A 23,558-nucleotide genomic window follows, 5' to 3' on the forward strand; every position below is an offset into this window, starting at 1 on the left:
CATTACTCATCTACACCAAGATAAAGAGCTTGTGCCAGAATGCAAATCAACTACATCACTAAACACATTGTTTCGTTCAGCTGACATTCTTTCCCATAGGAAGATGTTCTCGATGAAGGAAGTGGTGCGTTGATTTACATTCTGGAGCAAGCTCCGTATCTCCTTGCAGAACAGCCCTTTGAGGATCAGCACACTAGGGATGGTAGAGGCATGAGATGGAATGAACCTTGGTCTCTGAATATCCATGTGGAGTAGAGCTGCCTGCCAACCCAGAACACCTGCCACGAACTATAACAAAAAAAGAGAAACAAACCTTTCTTTTGAATGTGGCACTGCATTGTAAGATCTCTCTCTCACAGTAGTTTAGCTTCCACCTAACTAAGTCAGTAGGGTTAATCATCTCTATCTGGTAGGGCTGTGATGAAGATTTCCAAAGGGACATGAGAAGATACCCAGCCAGGATCTACTGGGGCTCATTCAACGCTGGCTGAATCAAACATGCAATGGGTTCTTTCTCTAACTGGTAACAATTCATTGTTTTTTCTGGTTAGGGGAGTGGACTCAGGTTCCTATACCTGCAGGACAATGCATCCATTCACATCTATTGAATCCCTTCTCTGTGCCGAGGACAGGGCCAGGCACCGTAGATGCAGCCCCGAGCAAGACTGACACAGGGCTGCCCTTATGGGGTACCGAAGCACGTCACATGGCCGAGCCCGAGTCTGGGTGCAGAATGCCTGTGGGCTGGGGTGCTTAAAGAGCTGAAGTGAATGGAAGGACCCAGGTACTTCCTGGCCTGCAACAGACACAAGAGACAGTGGGTTGCCTGAATTAGCAGGAAAGTTGCACTTGGAGTACAACTGTTCCCATACTTTAGTGTATTTGCAGTGGTTTTCCCTTGGTCTCACGGGGGAAAAACTTCATTTGAAGATTCTAAAATAGTATTGATTAAATTAAGGGTGAAGGATATTTTTCTATAACTTAATCTGGAGAGACAAATGTTTAATGCTCCTCCAAAGACCAAGGGTTGTGGAAGGCATTTAGACACGAGCAGTTCTTAGGTTAGTTGTTCATTCATCAAACACTTTGATCCAGGCCTGCGCACACAGAGGAACAAGGCCAAGTTGCTGTGTTCATGCAAGCTCATGGCCAAGTGGGAGGCAGTAAGCCTATGGATGATCACCTGACCACGGAACATCTGCCTTCTAATGAGGAGAGGCTGGGAACCCAGGAGCATGGAGTCCAGGCCAATTTGGACCTTTTCCTCTTCATTTTCACTTGCATCATTCTCTCTGGATAGTATTACTGCATTTCCTTGGCTAATAGTAGTGATCTTGAAATTAGCTTTTTTTTTTTTTTTTACCTTATAGCCAGACACATGCATGGAAATACTCTTCCAAGCCTAAGAATACTCAGTCATGCAATATGCATGTGTAATCATCTAAGAATGGCACAAATGTATTGAATCACCAGATATTCAGAGAAAATAGTAGGATTTTAGCTTCATCAGTATCAACACTGGTGTTGACATGGAACACCAGGAACCCATCAGTGAGACAGTTCACCAGCACTTGGTGAGGAACAGGCCTGCAGAAACACACAAATACACCCCCAGCTCTGGCAGCCGAACCGTGGGCAACAGCATCCTACCAGCTTCTATTTATTGTTGCATTGCCATGGTGCTCATCCCCTTTGTATCCATGGCATCGAGGACCTCGGGTGTTGGGCTGAGGTGACCATTCTTCTGATCTGAGAAAAGACAGAGCAGAGGAAATTTGGGCAACTCTAGAGAGGTGTGTAGATAGTTTACTGACAGTTCAAGCTTTAGGGACAGTAGATGCACCGAGGGAAATTGGCATAAAAGCTTCATCTATTATACGGAAGCAGTATGCTTGTGAAGGGAGCTGGGTGTGTAGTAAAACTATTGTTAGCTCTGTTCACATAACATACCCTTCGTGCTCCATCCTCCATATCACCATACAAATGCGCAGGAGCACCTCTGAAAACCTAGGTGGGGTGAGGTATTACTGGTGGTGGTGGTGAGACGGGGTGGGAGGCAAGGATCTGGAGGTCTGGGGGCTGGGACCGCCAGGAGAGAGGTGGTCCACGGAGCTGGAAAGGTCTGAGAATCAGAAGTCCCTTGCAATCCGAGTCCCAACCCCTTCCAGCATAAAGAGCATCCTAAGATGCTCTAAGATGGCCTAAGAGCATCCACCCTTTGTGCTCATCCCTCTCAATCTCCACCCCCGCACCCCCCCCCCTCGCTCCTGGGCTCAGGCTGCGGGGTCACTGCTCCCCCTTGTAGGATCGGAAGGCAGATAACAGCGGGAGGCGCCCGGGTGAGGCTGAGGAGGAAGGAGTTCACTAAATTGTGTTGGAGCGAAGGCGTCGAGGATGAGCAGAATTGATCCAATGTGGGGGAAGGCGGAAGGGACTACGAGGGAAAGGGAGAGGGGCAATATACACTCAGCCTTTTCATCATTCGGCGGGAAGATGGGTGATGTTCGGGGACGGTTGTCCCAGCGCCCTGGCTCGCTATACGGAGACGTCAGAGCGCTCGGGTCCCCGGTGGAAGAGCCCCCCAGCCCCCCCGCCCGGGCTGCCATATAAAGTCGGGGCCTCGTAGAGGCCGCAGCAGTGGCGCGGGCGGCGGCGGCGGAGCTCCTCCGAGGTCCCGATCCTCCCGTCGCTCCTCCGCCGGGAGAGCGCACTGTCCGCCCAGCCTCGCCGCGGCGCTCCAAGGTCTTCGCGCCGGGACCATGCGCGGCCGCGAGCTCCCGCTCGTCCTGCTGGCGCTGGTCCTCTGCCAGGCGCCCCGGGGGTCGGCCGCCCCGGTGTCGGCGGGCAGAGGGACTGTGCTGGCCAAGATGTACCCGCGCGGCAACCACTGGGCGGTGGGTGAGTGTCCGGCGCGCACTAGTCCTCGGCAGGATCAGCCAGCCGCAGGGGGCGCGTCTCCCAATCTCTCAGCGTTTCTGGGGCCCGGTGTGGGGGTCTGGGTTTGCACCGACCTTTCTACCCAAACAACAATCCCGTTCTCCCAAAACTCCACCCCACCCTTCTCCATCCTGAGAAGCCCGCGGTCCCTCAGCAGCCGCAGACAGGTCCCTTGGCCCTTTCCGCTCTCTTCCCTCTTCCTCAGTGCACCCGAGCCAGCGCGCAGCTCTCCAAAAACCTTAACCCTACGGGGAGATCCCCTTTCTTCCGCCCCTACTGAACACCTCTTTTTATCTGCCCAATCTCAATCCTGTCTGGCACGGTTCGCTCCTTGAAGAACTTTGGGGAGCTGGGTCCCCGAGCGTGTCTCGGAGCCCAGGTCCAGGCCGCCAGCCTCGACTCCGACCGCCGAGAGCGGACTCCGGGCTGCGCCTTGCGCGGGGCCAAGCCACAGGTGCGGGTCCCGGGGCGCCGCGCGCCCGCCCTGGGTTTCAAATGCGTTCAGCGAGCAGTGCCTGAATCCCGCCTGTTTGTGGCTGGCGCTCTTGAATTTTCTCAGTCCTTCTCCTGTCTTTGCAGCGATTATCTTTCCCCTGCCCTTCTGCCCAGCCATCCCTGTTTTCATCCAGCAGACTCGGCGCTCCGGGAATTGCGCCTGCTTTCCACGCTGATCCCGGGCCTTTCTGTCCCCCCCCCCCCCCCCCCCCCCGCCCCGAGCCTCCCGCTTTTCTTCGCCTCTCAACACCTGGACTTTGCCCTCTCCCCTAGGTCTTTTCCCCTTCCCTCTGCCAACAGGTCCTGTTTTCCAGGCAGGCGCTTGGAGGTTCGCTCGTCCTGGCCCCCGGAACCCCAGTGGCGAGGACCACCGCGCGTTGGCGCAAAGGGCAGCCGCGGGGTGGCGGGCGGCCGAGCGCGCACACAGCTTTCCCGCAACCGGGAGGCAGGTAGCGGCCCCGAAGCCTTGCGCTCACCCCACGTCACCCCTGGGCTCTCGGCCGCGCCACGCATAGCCTGTGGCAAATGCAAAGCGCACGACTTCCTTAGAAATCTCTCCATATAGCCAAGTGCCACAACCCCAACATTTCCTGGGGATGGAAAATCCTTAAAGCTGGAGATCCCTGAAGAGATTAAAGGGTGTGTGCGTGTGTGTGTGTGTGTGTGTGTGTGTTTCACGATTTCCTTAGTCATCTACTTACGAGTGGGGGAGGATGTGTTGGAAAGGTATTTGTTAATTCAAATTATCAGCCGATTCACAGATTCTTGGTGTGAAGGAGGAAGATTTAGGGGAGTAGGTAAGGCTGGAACTGTCACGTCCTCAGCTCCTCTGTGTTGTGTATGTTTCCGTGAGAGAAATCCAGAACGGATTTGCGACAGAGTAGTTCTCATTGTTACTAAAAGAATCATTTGCCAAGTCTCAGCAGCCCCTGGGATGAAAGTGTTTGTGATCTCTGAGGGACACCGGGAACCCAGGAGCCGGGTGTAGAGAGAACAGGTTGAGGTGATCGCAAAACCCTGCACATTAAGAGAGAAGGATACTTAGAAGCTGTTAAAGAAGCCAAACCTAGAACTGATACTTAAAAAGGGCTTCTGGGAGTTTAGATCAAGTGGCCATTGTCTATTCCAGCCACCAGCCAGTGGGCTGGGAAGGTGGACTGAAACTTCCAGATTTCCAACCTTTTTGTTTGTCCATATTTTTGTACTAAAAAGGCTTATTATTAGGTAACACTTGCAGGCCAAAAGCAGGACAAGAGAGTTAGCTGGAAAGCTGGAATCATGTTATTTCTGATGCAGGCCAACCCTGATTGGTGCAGTTCCAGAGCACATCTGTCCCCAGTTAATTATAGTGTCTGTCATTTAATGACCTTTCATAGTGGTGTTTGGGCATTCTTAACCCAAAACTTTACTGACCAGAGGCAACCCCAAATTTTCTTATTTGTTCTCAAACGCACTCTTTTTCCTTTTTCTCCCTCGGCTGACCGTGCAGAGTTGATGAAGAACTAAGGAGAGGGAGGTGAAGTAGAAAATCACGTTTGGGTCTAAAATGACGTTGTGATTGAGAAAAAGTTCACTTTGGGTAGACATGCCCTCTGTTGGAATGCGAACATTCACAGCGTGAATGAGATTGTTAGATTTGAAACTGCGTTTCCACTCTCCTAAGTAAATGCCTGTGCTCCTCAATCACTGAAGACTCGCAGTTTAGTTTTAATTACATCCAACGAAAGCTACATATTGCTGTCCATGAGGAAGCCGTCAGCACAAATTTGCAGGTTTGTTGAGTGAATTGCTTCTTCCAGCTGGGAGAAGCATGGTGTGGCAATGGAAAACAAGTTAACAGATTGAAGATTTGACAAATTCTTATCTGGCTTGATGTTCATGGAAATGTTTTGTTTGTGCGATGAAAATACAGGTCAACACTAACACTGGTAACCAGCCCCTGTGCTCCCACAAAATGCTCTGACTTTGATGTGAATTATGTTCTGGAAGGTTGAATTCTGAAACACCAATGTTCAACTGCGGAATAGCTTTACGTTGTAGTGCTGACCCGCAAACTGTGACACATAGTTTAAGTGTCACTCCAGAAAAGCTCTTAGGAGCACTCAACACTTTGTCTTAATGGATATTTTTCTAAGTTAGGGTAATCAAGTTTTGAGTTCAAGAAAATTCATTTATGTTTCAAACCTGCCATTTTAGTGGTATGTTTAAATGATTAAAAAGGACAAAAGCTTTTTTTCCCTCTGGGCAAGGTTTTGTTTTTTCAAATGCCTGTCTTTTGTCTATGCTGAGATCTCCATTGTTATGATATGGACATGTAACAAATGATGATGGGAGAAGAGGCGGAAGTGGGCATATCTTCCATGTTGCCGTGGAGACGATTATTTGGTTGATAGTAGCCAGCTCACAAGTGAAACAGGACCCAGGGAATCTGTGCTTCCTGGGATGTTTTAGATGGTGCGCTTTCCTTAATCATCAGTCTGTGGATCTAGGGGTGGGAGTCTGGACACCTACCCACCAAATATACAAATATTGAAAGTCAGTACGATGTCACATGGATCTGTGCTAAGTCAACCACAGAATGGAGGACCACATTATCCTTTCATTTTTGAAAAGTCCACAAAATTATTCAGGCAGGGCAAAAATGAAGTTTTATTTATACAAACATCTCCATTGTCCCTCTGCTTCATTGGCAATAATGCCTTTCTCATTTCCAGCATCCTAGCTAGATGTTGGGCAGTGAGGGAGGACAAGAGTGACCGAGGTCATTACTGTGAGCATCAGGTTCTAATCCTGCTCGCCCATTATCATGATTCAATTTCCTCCATATAAATCCAGCCAAATGCTTCCCTACTTCCTGAGAAGTCGTGCAACATAATCACGGTTATGGCTAAATGCAAGGTTATTTAGTGGTCATCCGGGCACCAAGTTGACCAAGCAGATACGTGAGGAGCTAATCATTCAGGATTCCAATCTTTCAGTTGGGACAGTGTCCCCCATATTGTGTGACGTGTCGGGTCATAAGTGACTTGGCAAGGACTCACGCTGCAATGCAGTGAAACCTCATTTTAAGGCTCCTCAATACTCTCAGAATTAATTTTTCTGAGTCACATAATGAGTCATACTGATATATGATCCCTCTTGCTTTTTTTTTTTTTAAAGATTTTATTTATTTATTATTTTTCCCCCCAAAGCCCCAGTAGATAGTTGTATGTCATAGCTGCACATCCTTCTAGTTGCTGTATGTGGGACGCGGCCTCAGCATGGCCGGAGAAGCGGTGCGTCGGTGCGCCCCCAGGATCCGAACCCGGCCCGCCAGCAGCGGAGCGCGCCCACTTAACCGCTAAGCCCCGGGGCCGGCCCGTCCCTCTTCCTTTTTAAACATTAGTAAGCCTTTTGTAGACCTTATCCTTATTTCCAGTCCTCAGAATGATTTCTAACAGCCTCATATTCTTAGAAAGTTCAAAGAAACTTCAAAGCAGCATAACATAGTAGCGTCAGGGCTGTGAGCTGATTTTAATACTAGAACCTTTGCTCGCATGTGGGTGACCTTTGGCAAGTCTCATTTTCATCAAACTTATTTGTGTGTGGATCAAATGAAATAATCTGCATTTAAACGTCCTGTAAACTATAAACTGCAATAGACACAGACAATAAAGTCACGGGGAGGGCTTCTCTGTCCATGGATAGAGCTGCTGAGTAGGGTCCTCTTTCCATTTCAAGTGACTGGGATCTTTCAAATATTATTCCCATGATGTTTGCCTTAAATATTTCTTTCTTTTTTTTTTTTTTTTTTGTGAGGAAGATCAGCCCCAAGCTAACATCCATGCTAATCCTCCTCTTTTTTTTTTTTGCTGAGGATGACCGGCTCTGAACTAACATCTATTGCCAATCCTCCTCCTTTTTCTTTTTCCCCCAAAGCCCCAGTAGATAGTTGTACGTCATAGTTGCACATCCTTCTAGTTGCTGTACGTGGGACGCGGCCTCAGCATGGCCAGAGAAGCGGTGCGCCGGTGCACGCCCGGGATCTGAACCCCCGGCTGCCAGCAGCGGAGCGCACGCACTTAACCGCTAAGCCATGGCGCAGCCCCCTGCCTTAAATATTTCTAATGCCAGTCAATGGTAGAACCACAAAGAGCTCTTTCCTTGTGAGCTTTAAATCAAAAGCACCATGTTTTATTGATACTAGAAATTTGAAAGTGCTATAAAGCCCAATTGAAGAGAGATGGGAAAAATCAACTCAAGAAAGTAAATAAGATAGAGTATATTTAAGCAATGGACTAAAATGTTAAGAATGCCGACCTTGAATTCTATACCCCCTTCTGCCCTATGGTTATCCCCACTTGCGTACATGATTTTCCATATTTTTAGGGGTTTGGTTTCCTGCACAGCAACTTTTATTTGTTTATATGGCAGGTGCACATCCCTGGATCCATTGCTGGACTTTCACTGACCCTTTTAGACACCCAAGAGAAAATTCTGCATTTATGTGGCTGAGAAGTGTTGGTCAGAACTTGTTTTTCATTACATGCTTACCCAACTGTAATTTCTAGGTGATGTTTCCTAGATTCAGTCTCAGCTAAAATTCTGAGAAAGTCGAAATGAAAAATTCCTTTGGCCCAATTGTATTACAGATAAGAGCAAAGCAACATCTTTTTTTAATCACACAAAGAAAGGCACCGAGACTTTTCTTTTCAGTAGCAATTCAAAATTGGCTGGGGAAGATGTATAAACTCCATTATTCAATTGGGAATCAAATTCGGTGCACACAGAATTGGTGATAGAAATTTAGACATGGAAGGTTCCTTAGAGTTCATCTAGTCCAGCCTGTTCATTTAATAGTTGATAAATTGAAGACCGAAGATGCTAAAGGACTTGGCAGAGGTCACCTCGCTAGTTAGCAGAGGTGCTGGAACCAAACCCAGGACTCCTGAGTTGCAGGTCTGAATTCTGTCCAGCTGATTGCACATTTTGAACAGGGAGCAAAATCTGTCAGCCATTTATGAACTCCTAATAATTAAACGCTATTCTGCATTTCGGAGGAAGCAGCACAAACATAATTGTGGTCCTTTTTAATTTCTTGTTCACTCATTCCCCTGGGTTAAATTTGTGGTCTTTTTGTTTTGTTTTGTTTTTTATAGGGCACTTAATGGGGAAAAAGAGCACGGGAGAGTCCCCATATGTTTATGAGGGAGGGAGCCTGAAGCAGCAGTTGAGGGACTACATTCGGTGGGAGGAAGCCACAAGGAATTTGCTGAGCCTCGTGGAAGCAAAGGGGACCAGAAGCCATCAGTCACCTCACCCAGAGCCCCTGGGCCTTCGCCAGTCTGCTTGGAATTCTGATGACAGTGGCAACCTTAAAGACGTAGGTTCAAAACACGAAGGTATAACGGACGGACCGGAGAAGTGGGGTGGGGTGGGGTGGGGTGGGGTGGTGCTGGGACGTGTTTGGGGAGAGTTGGAAGGAGGGAAGAATGGAATTGTTTATGATGCAAGCCTCCACAGCCACTCCATTAGGCTGACACCAGTACATGCTAAGAAAATGAGTAGACAATTTCCATGCTATCTTTTCTTCTCAACATAATAGATTATTTTTCCTCTTAGCACATCAAAAGAGTGTTGTTTCCAAACACCAATTTAGGAGTTTTATTAGCAGTTGTGCATTGATGGGATTCTTTTTTAATCTGTCAGGCCCTACCAGAATATTTTGATAGTGAGGCCATAGCTTATTTGAGTAAATCCCAGTGGGTCTACAGATCTGTTTATTTTTGATGAACACTAGCAGAAGGGCCTATTCACAGGTGATTTTAGAAGAGAGCATTCTTGTTTGCTACCTTGCATGCAAAATAGTCCTGCTTCATATTTGTCCCAAGATTACCTAGTTCAAGTCTCATCCTGATTTTTCAAAACTTGGTGAACATATCTAAGGTCGACTGATTTGTCCTGTATAGGATTTTATAAAGGATAGGGAAAAATAATTATACCAAACTGACATTGTTTACATGCAAAGACAGTGAATAGGATAAGGGAGAGAATAAAATTTATAGGAAGAAAGGAAGGCAACTGAAAATGAAGTGATTCTCATTAACTTTTAGGAAGTTTCCATGCAATTTATGATAAAAGGCAAAAATAATTGCCAACTAGTATTAATAATAGTAGTTTTATTGAGTATTTTCTATAATCCAAGTACTGGATGAAGCAGTTTACCTCTATTTCCTCGGTTAATGCTCACAGCAGTCTTAGGAGGAAGATTCTATTCTCTCCATTTTAGAGGTGAGGAAACTGAGACCAGTCGCATAGCTTTTCACTGGTGAAACCAGGGCAAGAGCCCATGCTGTTTGCCTTGGACAGTCTGCTGCCATGAGAGACATCTTCTAGGGAATGGCCCTCACTGATGTTACATACTAGTTTATTTAGGGGTTCCATTTTCACTCCTCAATAGATTTTATGTATTTCTCATATGCTTCTTCACTCATTAGTTCATCTAGTTCTGAAGGGTTACTCAGTGTCATCTTGATCAGCCAACCATCTTCATAACAAGATTTGTTGACAAGTCCTGGATTTTCTGCAAGAGCTTCATTAATTTCAGTTACTTCTCCTGATAGAGGAGAATAGAGTTCACTAGCAGCTTTCACACTTTCCAAAGCACCAAACTCATCTTGTTTGTTCAATTTTGTCCCAACTTCAGGCAGACTACAGTAAACAACATCCCCCAAAGCTTCCTGTGCAAAATTGCTGATTCCCACTGTTCCAATACCATTTTCTGTTGTTATCCATTCATGTTTGTCTGTGAATTTACGCACCGAGAGCAGAGCGGGGCCCGTGCGCAGCGTCCGGACGGCGCCCGCCCTCAGCCCCCAGGGCCGCGGCGGGCAGGGCAGAGGGGGGGCCCAGGCGGCGCGCAGGCTGCAGGCCGCGGCCCGCGCACTCCACGCCGCTCGCAGCGCCATGTTCGCAGAGGTTCCTCACTGATGTTAAATATGAGGGATGCAGGGTGCAGTAGCAGCCTTGCTTCTCGCTGTTTCTTTCGATAAATGATATTGCTTTTCACTCCCACAGCTTGAGGAGCTGGCTCCTTCCCTCCTTCATGGCGGTGAACTCTGATTGATGGCCCCTTTACAGAGGCTCGGGGCTGGCTTTGCCAAGCCTCAGCTGGCTTCTCTGGAGGGAGGCCTAATGTTTCACGGCCCTTTGGTCTACTGCAGATTTTCTGTGCTAAACACAAACTAAAAGTTCATTTGTGGCATTGAGCACCGAGAGAGAACTCTAGTAGCCTTTATTCAGAAAGAAAAGCTGGATTAAATCAACCAGTACAGAAATAAGGACCGACTTTGTACAAACCTGGAGTGATTCTCTTGTCCACATCTGTAGTACAGGTGTCACTGGTGTTGTCTGACCAGCTCCCTTCTTTGTTGGTGGATCACACGGCTCTGAGGACTCCAGGAATTGGTGACTGACTTCTCAGCACCTGACCAGCCAGGGCTTTTCTTGGTCAAGGCCTTTGCTGGCCTTCCTGTGGGTGGCTGTCCAACAGCAGTGCCTTCTCCTTTGTCTGAAGAGTAATAACGATCGCCAGCACAAAGCCCTCTAAAATAATTTCACGAACACTGAAATGGACTTATCCTCATACCTTTGGTATAATATACCCCCCCACACACAATCACGTTATTAATCTATAGTGCCTCATTTTTGAACCAAACAGCAATATCCACCCTGAGTTGATTTATTTCCCCAAATCTGGCTCTGCATATTTTTGGAATGTTTTGAAAAATTCAACTCCTTTCTCAAGGATTGAAATTTTCCTGCCATATTCAGAAGACTATTCTGTCAGCTTCAAAAGCCATTACAAAGAATAGCTCCAAAAAGGCTTCTAGGGGAATGGATTGAGTGGGCAGTCACAGAAAGCAACTGGGGACAGTATTTATCAGTATACAATGTGAGCTGAAAAAAAAAGTCATCTTTTTATAATGATTTTTTATAATCTTTTTTATAAAAGATTTTTTATAAAATCTTTTTATAATCTTTTATAATTGTTCTTCTATTATATCTTTTTATGCTTTGTTCTTTTCTACAAATTTAGAAAGCCATCTCATTTTATTCCACCTCAAGTTGAATAATGAGCTATTTCACACATTGGTACCATTCTTTTGGTGTATTTCCTAGTAATATGAAAAACAAATTCAACAGTTAGTCTTTGCGTAGACCAAAACAGTTTATCACTTCTCTTGCTTTGAAAATTCTGCCTCAATGAAGGTATGTTGAAAATTGAAAATAATTATCTTATTCACAAAGAGGGAGTACCAAGAGAGTAGTTCTACCAGAACTCCATTGATCTTTCAGTGTTAGAAAGAAGTTTAATAACTTAGCTGAGCATTGCCAGAATTAGCAGCGGGAATTTTCAGAGGCTGAAGGACTTCTCTTAAAATGAAACATTATCCACATATGCTCTCCTCTCCCATTTTAGTGATAAAACATCAAGTCCTGTTGCCAAATCTCTCAGAGCTGTAGTTAGAAACTCTGAGCATCACCCTATGTTTTGATGACAAAGGTACTTACCTAATTCAGAAAAGATTTCTGTAAATGCGCTGAATCTAGACTACTATATCATGGCAAACAAGCTCCAGAACTCCATTAGCAATTATGGCCAATAGTTTTCAAGGTTAGCCTAAATCTTTTAATTGTACCCTTCTCACAAAAAATTAATTGAACTTTTACCGTATGGGTTCTATAACATGAAACAGCGTTCAGGTGGGCTCCAAGCCTGATCTGTAATCCTGAATGTGGCTGTGGATTGTCCTGACTTGCAAGGAAGGTTGAAATTGGCCTTCAGGTTCCTTTTGTAATTTGGACCCAGTCCATTGTTCTTTGCAGCCTTAGGTTTTTTCTCTTATTTGAGGCACGTGAGGAAAGGGACCTGGGGAATGCATTGTTATAGCTGGGAAGTAAATATACAAGTTTGCTCCACTTTTTAGGGACAGCTCCCACTGTCCCATCAAATCAGTACAGAGAATAGAAAGGTTTTGTTTCTTAATAAGTGAAATGCTCCAAAGGAGGCTCCAAATATAGGAAAAACAACATGCAATCAAGAATCACTAAAAATCCTCTGATTACCCTCTCAGTTTCTGTAGGAGCAGAGTCAAATCATCCCCCACCTCAAATACACCTCCTCCTCACCCCCGACCATGGACACCCCTCCTGCCTCCAGGTCCTTGATCTTCTTAGGTTTCACAATTCTTCTTTTCCTTGTAGCTTTACTTCCATTCCCTTGAGCCAAACTACTCTGATTTAATATTTTGAGTCAATGGAGAAGACCTCTATGGATCCCTTCCTACCTCCTCAGCTGGCCCCTTTTATGCCCAGTGGCTCATATTACAGGATGCATGAAAGCACCTTCAGGCAGGCTGACGGCCCTTAACAGTGCAGCCTGGGCTCTTGGAGAAAAGCAAAGCTAACTGGCCTGTGTGAGAATTGAACCCCGGGCCCTGGCCTCATTAGCCCCTGATCAAAACAACTGAGTCACAGAGCAGGTAACAACTGGCCTGAGAATATCAGTAATTCCTTTATTAGAAACAAATGACTGGTCTGGACATTGGGGAATCTGAATTGCCAGAGAATCTTGGAAAGTGTAATAAGCTTTAGTCTGGATGAAGTGTTTTCTCATCTCAGCGGATAAAGGATGCTATTTGGGAGCAAAGGAGTATTTTAAAATTATGACTACTCATTCTTTCTTCAGTCTTAATTTGAACAGAAGCCACAACAAGGAAACCACAATGAATTTAGAATTGGCAGAAACCTAAATCAGCTCATTTTCCCCAGTTGCCCACACTACTACCATTTCAGTCCTGAGTTTATAATGTATAATTGTGTAATTCATAAATGAGCTTTGATTTGTGTAGTGAGGCATTGCCAAAGTAAGCAAAGTAAGAATTAAGATTCCACATTTCCTAATAGTCTCCCTACCCAGCTGCTATTTTAGTAACAAATTCCTGGGGATAATACATTTAATTTCCAACATTGATCAAAACATACCTGAGTAGTCATATCAGGGTACAAGTTAAGCTAATACAACAAAAAGACCCCAAAATACAGTGGCTCCAAAAAGAGAGGCAGTTCATTTATTTCTCAGCGGGGTGGGGGGTTGGGAGGGGTGGACCACAATGATGACGAGGATGACCACAGCTGTTGTTCTCAAGTGTCCATGTGCACAGAATCACCTGGAGGATTTGTGAAACCACAGATTCCTGGGTCCCACCCCCAGAGTTTCCAGTTCAGTAGCTCGGGGTAGACCTAGGAATCTGCCTTTCTAACAAGCTCCCAAGTGATGCTGATGGTTTGTTGGGAATGGATTTACTTCTAGTATTAGACTTCAGCATCACTGACTATGTTTGCTTAACTCTTTCCAATATTTTTTAAGTTGGTGGACTCTCTGCTCCAGGTTCTCAACATGAAGGAAGGAAGCCCCAGCTGAGCTGACAATGACAATGACAGCCTCTCCCAAAGAAGCAAAACAAAACCCTTAGGAGACTGCGTTCTACGAGCATCAATTCTACTGGATCATCAACAAGATTTCCTTTGTGCAAAATACTTAGTTATTCTTGTGTCTTTCACCCTTGACTAAATTCATGATTTTCAGCTAGCATCTTCTGGTTTGAACTTGTTTGCTGTGAATAATTGTCCAAAAAGAGTCTTCTAATTAATGCTCTTTACATCTAGGCTATTTGTCAATTAGATTCCAGTCCCTGACCTGTTACCATTCACAATAAAAGCTTAAACACAATGTCCAAAGGGCAAGGGTTCTCTTATTTCAATTCCAAATGAGAGGACTGTGTGGCAGAGATTAACAAACAGCTTGCTAATGAACTTGTGTGCTCATTGATGAAGGCGGGCTGAATTTTTAGCTTTCCCCTCTGAAGGCCACTCACTGAATTCTTGTAGTGACTTATAGCCTTCCAGAAGCTACTACTAGAAGCTCATATTCCTTTATCCTTATCATTGGATGGGCTAGTTTGAAGGTAGAGGCTGGTCTTGTTCATCACTTAATAATTCCCATTTCTTCCGCCGTTACCATGACCAGGTATTTCGTCAATATTACTGATATTGATATTCTCCTCATTACAGTTGTACAAGCTGAGAATGAGCATTCTCACTTAATAGATGAGGAAACTGAGAGTTAGAGAGGTCAAGTGACTTTCCCACGGTCGCATAGTAGAGGGAACTGGGATTCAAACATCCAAAGTCACAAGACTTTCTGCAAATGCTCATTTCTAAAAATGAGGTAAAGTTTCTACATTACCTCATTTTTAACCTCCCTTTCAGTGTATTTAAGCCTAGCAAGTAGCACCGTTTCTTCAAAATTTCATTTCCAGTCTGCGAGGATAAGTAGTTCCCACAGCCAGATTTAGTCAGCCCCATGGCAAAAGGAGAGGATGAGTCCAAGAGACTCCTTTCCATTTTCAGAGAACATGGCCTGGCAGTTCGTAACATTCACCATTTCCATTTTATCATGACATTTACATATTAACAGATTTTAAAGCTTTTTGCCATATGTTTAGATTTCCTTCATTTAGGAAAATCATATTTGAAACAGTGAAGAGATTTATCTTGCTCTTGTTTTGGTTGTCAGAGAACCACATAAGACGTGATGTGTTCTTTCTAATTTCTTTTAAAACCGTGTCAATTCACAACTTATACAGAGCCAGACCTGGGGAAATAAGTGAAATGTGTTTTCAGTATCCTCCCACCTTCCTCTTTTTGGGACCCTCCAGGGCCTCTTTCCCAAGAACGCAATCCTGAACTGTGTCAACTAAAGTCTGCCATACAGCTAATGAGGAAGTGGTAAGCCCTACCACAGGCATTCATCCTCCAATAGGACACGCATATCTTCCGGAGCCAGGGGACACTTCCCCTAATGGAGACATTTCAGGCAGGGAGAGAAAGGCAGTGCTCCCAGAATTAACCCCATCTAGACTGTCACTTGTTTGGTTGTCTCTTGAGGGTAGATGTTTTCCTGTGTTTTAGCTGCAGTCATTTTTTCTCCATGCGTTCCCACTGAGAGTTGAGAGGAGCTCACTGAAATCTCCTGCCCCTCACAGGGCTCCTCTGTACCAAGCCCAGGTCAAGATTAGAATCCCTTTATTTAAGACATACTTTTCCCTACCAGGAGAGCTTTCTTGAACCCTGTTTCCAAGTGGACTGTCGGATATCTGCGTGTGCCTATTGGGTTAGGTAATTTTTAGCTGCAGATAACAGGATCCATCTTTGGTTGTTTAAGTAAAAAAGAAAAACTTTATGAGAGGAGAGTAGGCAGGGAAGACAAGAGAAATGGGCTTAAGGCTGAACTTAAGGCAGGTTCAGCGCCTAAAGCCAGGTCTTGATGAGACGGCTGCCACATGCATTGCTACCCCTCAAGCACTCTGCAGAATGGCCTGAGTTGGCACTCTCTCCCACTGCCTCTGCCACTTCCTGTGCCCACAGCATTATGCGCCGCCCCCCGCCCCACAGCAAAGCCTCTTCCATCCTTGGCTCACTTGCAAATGAGAGTCTTGAATATCTGTGTCTGATTGGTGGAACCTAGATCACATGCCTGTATCTAGCTGTGAGGGAAGCTGGGAAATGTAGTCTTTAGAATTCTACTTTGGGAATATGGGACTAAAATTTTGGGACCCTATTAAAAAGAAGAGAGAGTCTTCAAAAGATGTGGTCAACCACAGGTAACAGATATCCCCTTCCCCTTTTGCCCCCAAAAGACTTTCCTCTTTGATTTCTGCCCATTTCTATTCTGGAGAACAGTGAACACCCAGCCTGGATTCTGGGAAAGCAGGAGCCTGGTGGCTGTTCTCTACAGCACACAGGCCAGGTGTGTGTGCACAGTAAGAAGAGAAGATTGCTTTTAAGAGGTGACAATATTTAGAAATCCTGGCAGCAAAGCACGATCATCAGGAGGAAGAATCCAAATGGGAAGAAAGCAATAATTGCCTTTAAATTTGTTCTTTTTAAAACATAATCTTTCTTTTTTTTTTAAGTGCTACAAGGTGGACTGCTCTGGGTAATTTGGCCGTCTTTGCTTATGATCAGAAGTTCTGTAAGACACCAAACAGGCATTTCAAGCAGTGCAGTACAATTTCTAGCCCTACGATGCCCACCTTTTGGTTCCTACTGGGGATATTGGATCATCACAGAGCATTTTAACTCAGCTCGGATGTGTGGGGAGTAATCCAGGTAAAATGTGGGATTTACATTATTGATTTCCTCAGCCACAGGCTGCTCTAATCAGACTTTGTGAAAGAGCTCTTTGAGGGAAACCCACTCGATGATCTATTGCTTTTCCTGGAGCAGAAGGACCATTGTCACCACGTGCACTGAAAAGCCTCCTAGCTTCCCCTCTTGGGCTCTGTGTCTACCAATTAATCACTTCCCTACTTAAACCCAGATAAAACACAGAAACATCTCTCTATTTTCCCCCTGATTTTCCTTCCACTCTACTCCATCCACATACTTTATGTGACAAGATAGCCTGATGACAAAACCACAGGTGGATTGAGAGAGCCTCCAGGAAGAGATTGAGAGTGTTTTCATCCTTCCACTCAGACACTGTAATCATGCCCTGCCCTGGCTTCTCCACCTGGTGGCTCTCCCCTAAGTCTGTCTCCAGAGACCCCCGGGGTGGCCTCTCCTCTCTGGGTGAGGCTGTGCCCTAGCTCCTTGGAGGATCAGATGCCGCTCTGCAACACTTCTGTAGTGGCTGTGGTATTAGGGCACAAAACACACATTCCTTGATATTTGGAGTTGCTGTTTTATTCTTGTCATCATTAAATTACTCTGGAGAATGTCCCACTTTTGGCATACTTGGTGATATCAAACAAAGGAGAAAAATTATTATTGCGGATGAGGGTGGAGATAGCACAGACAAGGAAACTGAGGCTACAGGGGTTCACTTAAGGCCATACCTCAAGGTGCAAAACGCAGAAGAGCCTGAAAGAGTCCATCTCTTCCATACCTGCCTCCTCCATCATTGATCTCTCCTTGAAAAGACATGAATTCTCATGGCGTCACAAAGATTAATTCTTATAGAGCTACTGGGATTTATGAATCAGCTGAAGGGAGAGGGCCCAAGTCCTGTTTTTGCTTTATTGTCAAACTGTTAAAACAGAGCCTGCATCCACGTGAGAAGAAATGTTTCTATGTATAAGCAGTTGAACAACAAGTGGTTCTTTCTTGGGTCTTCTCTTCTTCATCTTAAAGCCTTTGCTCTTTTTTTTATCAATTAGCTGGATTTTTATTTCCTAAGAGCATGTGTTGTATAAGTGTTGAGTTTTTTCTTTCCTGGTTTCTTAGTTTCTTCATTTCTAAAATGGGAACCATGAGATTCAGTTCTTCTTCAATGCAATCTAGCTGAAAATCATGATCATTCCAGGTTTTTTACATCTTTCCCACAAGTGTTGTCTGGATTTTTAAATTCATCTTGTAAGAGATATTTAAATATTAAAATTACACACTGAGCATTATTAGATCATTCATATTTTGAAAAATCCTCTTTGCCTCTTAACTTATTTTACTCTAAGGGTTTTTATGTATATTTTTAAAGATAAGCATCTACTCCAATGTTAATTATTTAGTTTATTATTTCAAAATAAATAATTTCCCCTATTGATTTATACAGATGATGGACAACCCCAGATCCTCTCCTTTGGGAAAATGGGGCACTTGTCAGTTATATCTGTACTGATAAGGGATTGCACTCAGATACATATAACAAAACAAAACAAAATATCCATGCCTTAAAGAAGAGAGAGATTTAATTTTCCCTCATCTCCTAAGAAGTCTAGGGGCTAGCAGTCCAGAGCCAGTGCAGTGATCCGAGGATTCAGAGCCAATATCTTTGTGATTTTCTTAAATTTTCCTTCATGGTCAGTCACAGGATGGCTGCTGCAGGTCCAGCCAACACACCCTAACTTCATTCAGGAAAAAAAAAGGGCAAACAGAAAAAGGTGGGTCCTACCTATATCATGAAAGCAAAGCTTTCTCAGAAATCCTCGGCCTCTGTCTTTTGGTCAGAACTGTGTCACATGACCAGTTCTGGCGGGAAAGGACGCTGAGAAATGTAGTTTTCAGCAGGGGAAATTGCTATCACCCCCTCTCCCTTCACACTCCCCAAAAAACCATGTTTCTCTTAATAAAGAGAAGAAGAGGATGAATGTTGGGCAGGCAGTGTTGGCCACATCAGCTATCACAAGATGGAACCTGAGAAGGAACCAAGCAAGAACTAGTGGGACTTAAGGCTGACATGACTGGAAGACCCCTAGACAACTGGTCTCCATGTTTCATATGAAGCTGCTCTGCCCCATGTCTCTTCTGAACGTCGAGTGCCAGAAAACCATGGTTTATAGGCAGGATGATTTCTTCAAGGCCTCACTCATCCTTCATCTCTGAAAACAAGGGACTGTAATAGAGATGATGTTCTGTTGACTGAATGTCATCTTTAATTTCTAAAAGTAAACCCAAGATGTGATACTTTCCAAATGTCTATTTGCACAGAAAAATCCTCTTCATGCTGTATCGTGCCTGTCCTTATATATGGATGCATGTGTTTATGCGTATGTGTGGGAGCATATTTGCACTTTCCATCCACATCCCATCAGGAACAGAGGGTCTTGGAAAACAAACTGGACTCTGGCAGAAGGGAACCCATGGCCCTGCTTTTGTTTGTTTGTTTGTTTGTTTGTTTTTCTGAGGAAGATTAGTCCTGAGCTAACAACTGTGCCCATCTTTCTCTATTTTGTATGTGGGTCACTGCCACAGCATGGTTGACAAGTGTAGGTCCAAGCCCAGGATCCAGACCTGTGAACCCGGGCCACTGAAGTGGAGTACGATGACCCTTAACCACTATGCCACAGGGCCGGCCCCTTGGTTGGTTTTTTTGTTTGTTTGTTTTTTCCAGCTTTATTGAGGTATAATTGACAAACAAAAATTGTGTATATTTAAGGTGTACAACATAACATTTTGATATATGTATATGTTGTAAAATGTTTACCATAATCAAGCTAATTAACACCTCCATCACCTCACATAGGTTACCCTTTTTTTTGATGAGAAGAGTTAAGATCTCCTCTCTTAGCAAATTTCAAGTATACAATACAATATTATTGACTATAGTCACTATGCTCTACTTAGATTTCCAGAACTTATTCATCCTGCATAACTGAATCTTTGCACCATTTGACCATTTCCCAATTTTCCCCAACCCCTAGCCCCTGACAAATACCATTCTACTCTGCTTCCGTGAGTTTAACTTTTTTAGGTTCTACATATAAGTGAGATCATGCAGTATTTGTCTTTCTGTGTCTGGCTTATCTCACTTAGCATAACGTCCTCCAGGTTCATCCATGTTGTCACAAATGACAGAATTTCCTTCTTTTTAAGGCTGAATAATATTCCATTGTCTGTAAATACCATATTTTCTTTATCCATTCATCTATTGACAGACACTTAGGTTGTTTCCATATCTTAGCTATTGTGAATGATGCTGCAGTGAACATGAGAGTGCAGATATCTCTTCAAGATCCTGATTTTATTTCTTTTGGGTACCCAGAAGTGGGGTTGCTGGATCATGTAGTATCTCTACCCATGGCCCTGCTTTTGCTTGTCGTGTGATCAGACTCATTAAACTAATTAAGGGATGATGAATGAATGATCCCACATGATTCTAGATGGAAAAGAGACTATTTTGTAGACCTTCAGGAAGGAACATTGTATCAGTTAGGATACCTTTGGCCGTTAGTAGCAGAAAACTCTCAACTCAAATTGGAATAAAAGAGAAAAAAATTTACTGTCTCATATACAAGAAATCCAGAGGGAGGTGGGATTCACGGTTGTTCAGTTCAATTCAATTCACTGACTCAAATATATCTTCAAGCATGAGCATCTTTCCCTCTTCCCACTCTGACACCAGTGGTTCACCTTTGTCCTTGAGCTGACTTCTCTCATGGCCACAAAATGGCTGCTGGAGTTCCAGGTGTCACCTCCAGATGCAACAACATTCAAAGGAAGAAGACAGGTCATCTCTTTTTAGGCTTCACCTTATTAATAGTGATAAGTCCTTTCCCAGAGGCCTCTAAATCCCTCACACCTCAATGACCAGCTGGGTCACATGCTTGCCCTAAACCTACCAATAATTAAAGGGAGTCAGACCACCATGGCCCCACCTGATCAGGATTTCCCAATGAGTCGAGTGGGCAGAGGGGCAAGAACCCAGACAAAATCAGGACTCTCTCAGTGCGGAAAGGGCATGGAATTGATTTGGGATGGACTCCAGCAGCATCTGCAACAGCAGGAACTTCATTTCTTGTGACCTCACACCACCCGGCTTCTGGCAATACAGCAATTTCCAAAATTAGTCACTGCTATTAAGTGTGAACAGGCTGGCTTCTATTCCATTCTCAGATGCCCATGTAAAGTCCCTCTCCATAGTTTTAAGCCCATGAGCCCTCAAGAGCAAGCGATAGCCCATTTCTCTTGCTCAAAGCCCTGATGTTGTGACTGCAGTTGATAGCCTCTCCTCTCCTTTGTCTGGGCCTCTCTCATCCTTCCCTCCTTTCTCCACCTTGCAGGACAAGTGGCCGTTACTGTAACAACATAACTGCTCCTCTGACTCCGCCGCTGAAATAAACAGAGATGAAAAGGAAATAGAGAGCTTCAAATTGTGCTCTCCTCCACCTGGCAGTTCCCCAAGATGCCTTAGCTCGAGACAATCTAAATGGACACACTTGGGGTTGAACTTGAATTTAAAAAAACATGCCCAAACCAGACAGTAGAGGGAGCACCTTTCTTCCCACTTAACTTCTGGGGATGGAGGGAGAAAAGGAAAGTGAGTAATGGGAAAAACAATTTAAGTTAGTAATCGGGAATTGGCAGCCTGCTGGTCGGAGACTGCCAGTAGACGTGCTGTTTGCCTGGATAGTGTCTTAAAAATTAGAATTAGTCACAGACATTTAAAAATCAATGGATTTCACAAACAAATCTAGGTTGCAAGCTTTTGCAAAATCAGATCTATCACTGGGCCTGCTTTCCCTGAAGACAACCGATGCCTGGCACTGCCCCTGTGCATGGGGCTCATATTCTTCACTTTGCCACAGTCCCCACCACACCCTAGTAATGCCCCTGCCTGTTTTGCTTGTTTACATAACCTGCCTGCCCACTCTAGGCATTGAGTTTATGATCCCAGTTTAACTGTTATATTTATCAGGGGTAAGGGGACTACTCCATGCTTTGTTCAACAATATTGTTTAAATTCCTGTTCATGCTTGTGATTTTCTAGGTGTATGTGCCTTGTTTTAGAAGGGTGTTTACCACATAATACTTACTCTTGGCTGATTTTGAAGATTCACTCCTTCCCCAGCTGGTCACAGGAATAAGTAAGGAAGCCTGTTTAAGAAGCAGCCAAATTGCTAGGCAATGCCATTCACTCTGAAATGCTACTGGTGAGCAATTCTTGCTAAGTGAACAGAACCGGAACGGAATCTAGCGGAGAGTCCGGGGGTCAGATCATCTCTTTCCAGAGATTCATTGGCTGAAGCTCTGACTGTATCTTGAAACAAACCAAAGAGCAGACCGTGCATAGACCAAAGAGCAGACCGTGCATAGAATCGTGCTGAGCTCCTGTGGTCTGTGTGGCCCAGCCCCCAGTGTGGCCTCCTGCTCCGCTTCACCTGATTTTGTGGTGCTTTGTATATTTGTGAGATGACTGAAGGCACAATGCTCATAGAACCAACCAATTGTTAGTTACAGATTTGGACTTCGCGAACAGAAATTTTCATTGTTCTCTGGATAATGAGATTGAGAAAGAGATTGAACTTGCATGAAGACTTCAAGAGATTCCATGTGATTTTAATAGGTGAAATGTTACAAAAAAAAGAGTCATATGAAGAGAAAACCTTTGTCATATTTTGAAGATACCAATAAATGTCTGTGTCCAATCATGACCCTGGGGCGGGGGCAGGGGCTTCCCTCCATCCCTCCTAACTCTTGCCTGCTTGTTAAGCAGTTGGGGCCTGGGCTTCGAGTTTGACTCATCCCCCCTCCTCTGGACTATGTGAGCTGACTTTCTTCATTTGGAGTCGGCCGAAAGCAAAATATGCAATCCCAACCACCTGCCACTTAAACTAAGAAGCAATTTATTACTTGAACCTTAAAGTAAATGTTTTACAAGCCTGCTAGCAAGTCAGGTGATGAGAAGATGTCGACTGTGGCCCTGATGGATTACCAGAGTGACTCGGAGCCTGCATCATCTCTGGCACTGCTGGGGAAGCATGTGGTTTCCAGCACGTAATCAAGGAAAGGAAATCCGTGGCAGTTACATGGTTGCTGAGTGACTTACAGATTTAGTTTCTAGTAAACCTCAACAAGGATCTTTCTGTTGGTTTTATGTTTCCTACTGAACCAGAAGACTGACACTCAAAACAAGCCCTTCATGTATTGATAAGTCCAAGTCCAAAGTATAATATTCCTCTGCTTGTGCCCTCTCAATGAGTCCAAAATGAACCTCATCATCCTGAATCTCCTTCTCGACAGATGTTGAAATCATTTTCCTACTGCCACATAGCCTGAATGGTCTCGCTGTGTGCATCCTCGCTGCCTTTCCACCCATTAGCCACACACCCCAGGTGAGCTCTTCGAAGTCCATAAGAGATCATAGAACTCTCCTGCCTAAACCCTTCCATGGCCTCCCTTTATTCTCAGCAGAAGGTCAGATCTTTAAAACGTTCTGTTGCCCTGCCTGATCTGACTCCTGCCTCCAGCCTCACCTCTCACCACTCCGGTTTCATTGGACTTTTTTCAGTTCCATGAATCCACAGCTATTTGCTGCCATGGGGCCTTTGCACATTCTACTGCCCCTCTTTACCTTCAAGTCTTGGCTTAACTGTCACTTCCTCAGAGAACCCTTCTCCTCCATCACCACTGCTCCCAAATAGGTTAACCACCATTTTTTAATCGAAAAAGTTGAGATAATTATAGATTCACATGTAGTTGTAAGAAATAATACACAGAGATGCTTTGTACACTTTTCCCCATTTCTCTTAATGGTATTATTTTGCAAAATTATAGTACAATATTACAACCAGGATATTGACATT

General features: G+C 44.6%; 2 protein-coding genes across 4 annotated transcripts; one reads left to right on the forward strand and one right to left on the reverse strand.

The window, feature by feature from the left end:
* Nucleotides 1–2,739: 2,739 nt before the first annotated feature.
* On the forward strand, nucleotides 2,740–14,200 carry GRP (gastrin releasing peptide). Of its 3 annotated transcripts, none has more exons than XM_004422586.3 (3): nucleotides 2,740–2,898; nucleotides 8,571–8,813; nucleotides 13,844–14,200. In XM_004422586.3, the coding sequence occupies exons 1-3, from the start codon at nucleotides 2,760–2,762 to the stop codon at nucleotides 13,900–13,902; spliced, it is 441 nt and encodes a 146-aa protein (XP_004422643.1). In that variant the 5' UTR covers nucleotides 2,740–2,759; the 3' UTR covers nucleotides 13,903–14,200. The 3 variants fall into 3 exon arrangements, with proteins under 3 accessions (XP_004422643.1, XP_004422645.1, XP_087294956.1); XM_004422588.3 differs by having other exon boundaries at nucleotides 8,571–8,794; XM_087438830.1 differs by having other exon boundaries at nucleotides 8,571–8,794; nucleotides 13,865–14,200.
* Nucleotides 9,825–10,384, reverse strand: LOC101406437 (glycine cleavage system H protein, mitochondrial). Its single transcript, XM_004422589.2, has one exon. The coding sequence runs from the start codon at nucleotides 10,377–10,379 to the stop codon at nucleotides 9,858–9,860; it is 522 nt and encodes a 173-aa protein (XP_004422646.1). The 5' UTR covers nucleotides 10,380–10,384; the 3' UTR covers nucleotides 9,825–9,857.
* Nucleotides 14,201–23,558: the final 9,358 nt, after the last annotated feature.

Source organism: Ceratotherium simum, chromosome 14, assembly GCF_057802395.1.
Source record: "Ceratotherium simum simum isolate JZ-2026a chromosome 14, ASM5780239v1, whole genome shotgun sequence".
Classification (NCBI taxonomy): domain Eukaryota; kingdom Metazoa; phylum Chordata; class Mammalia; order Perissodactyla; family Rhinocerotidae; genus Ceratotherium; species Ceratotherium simum.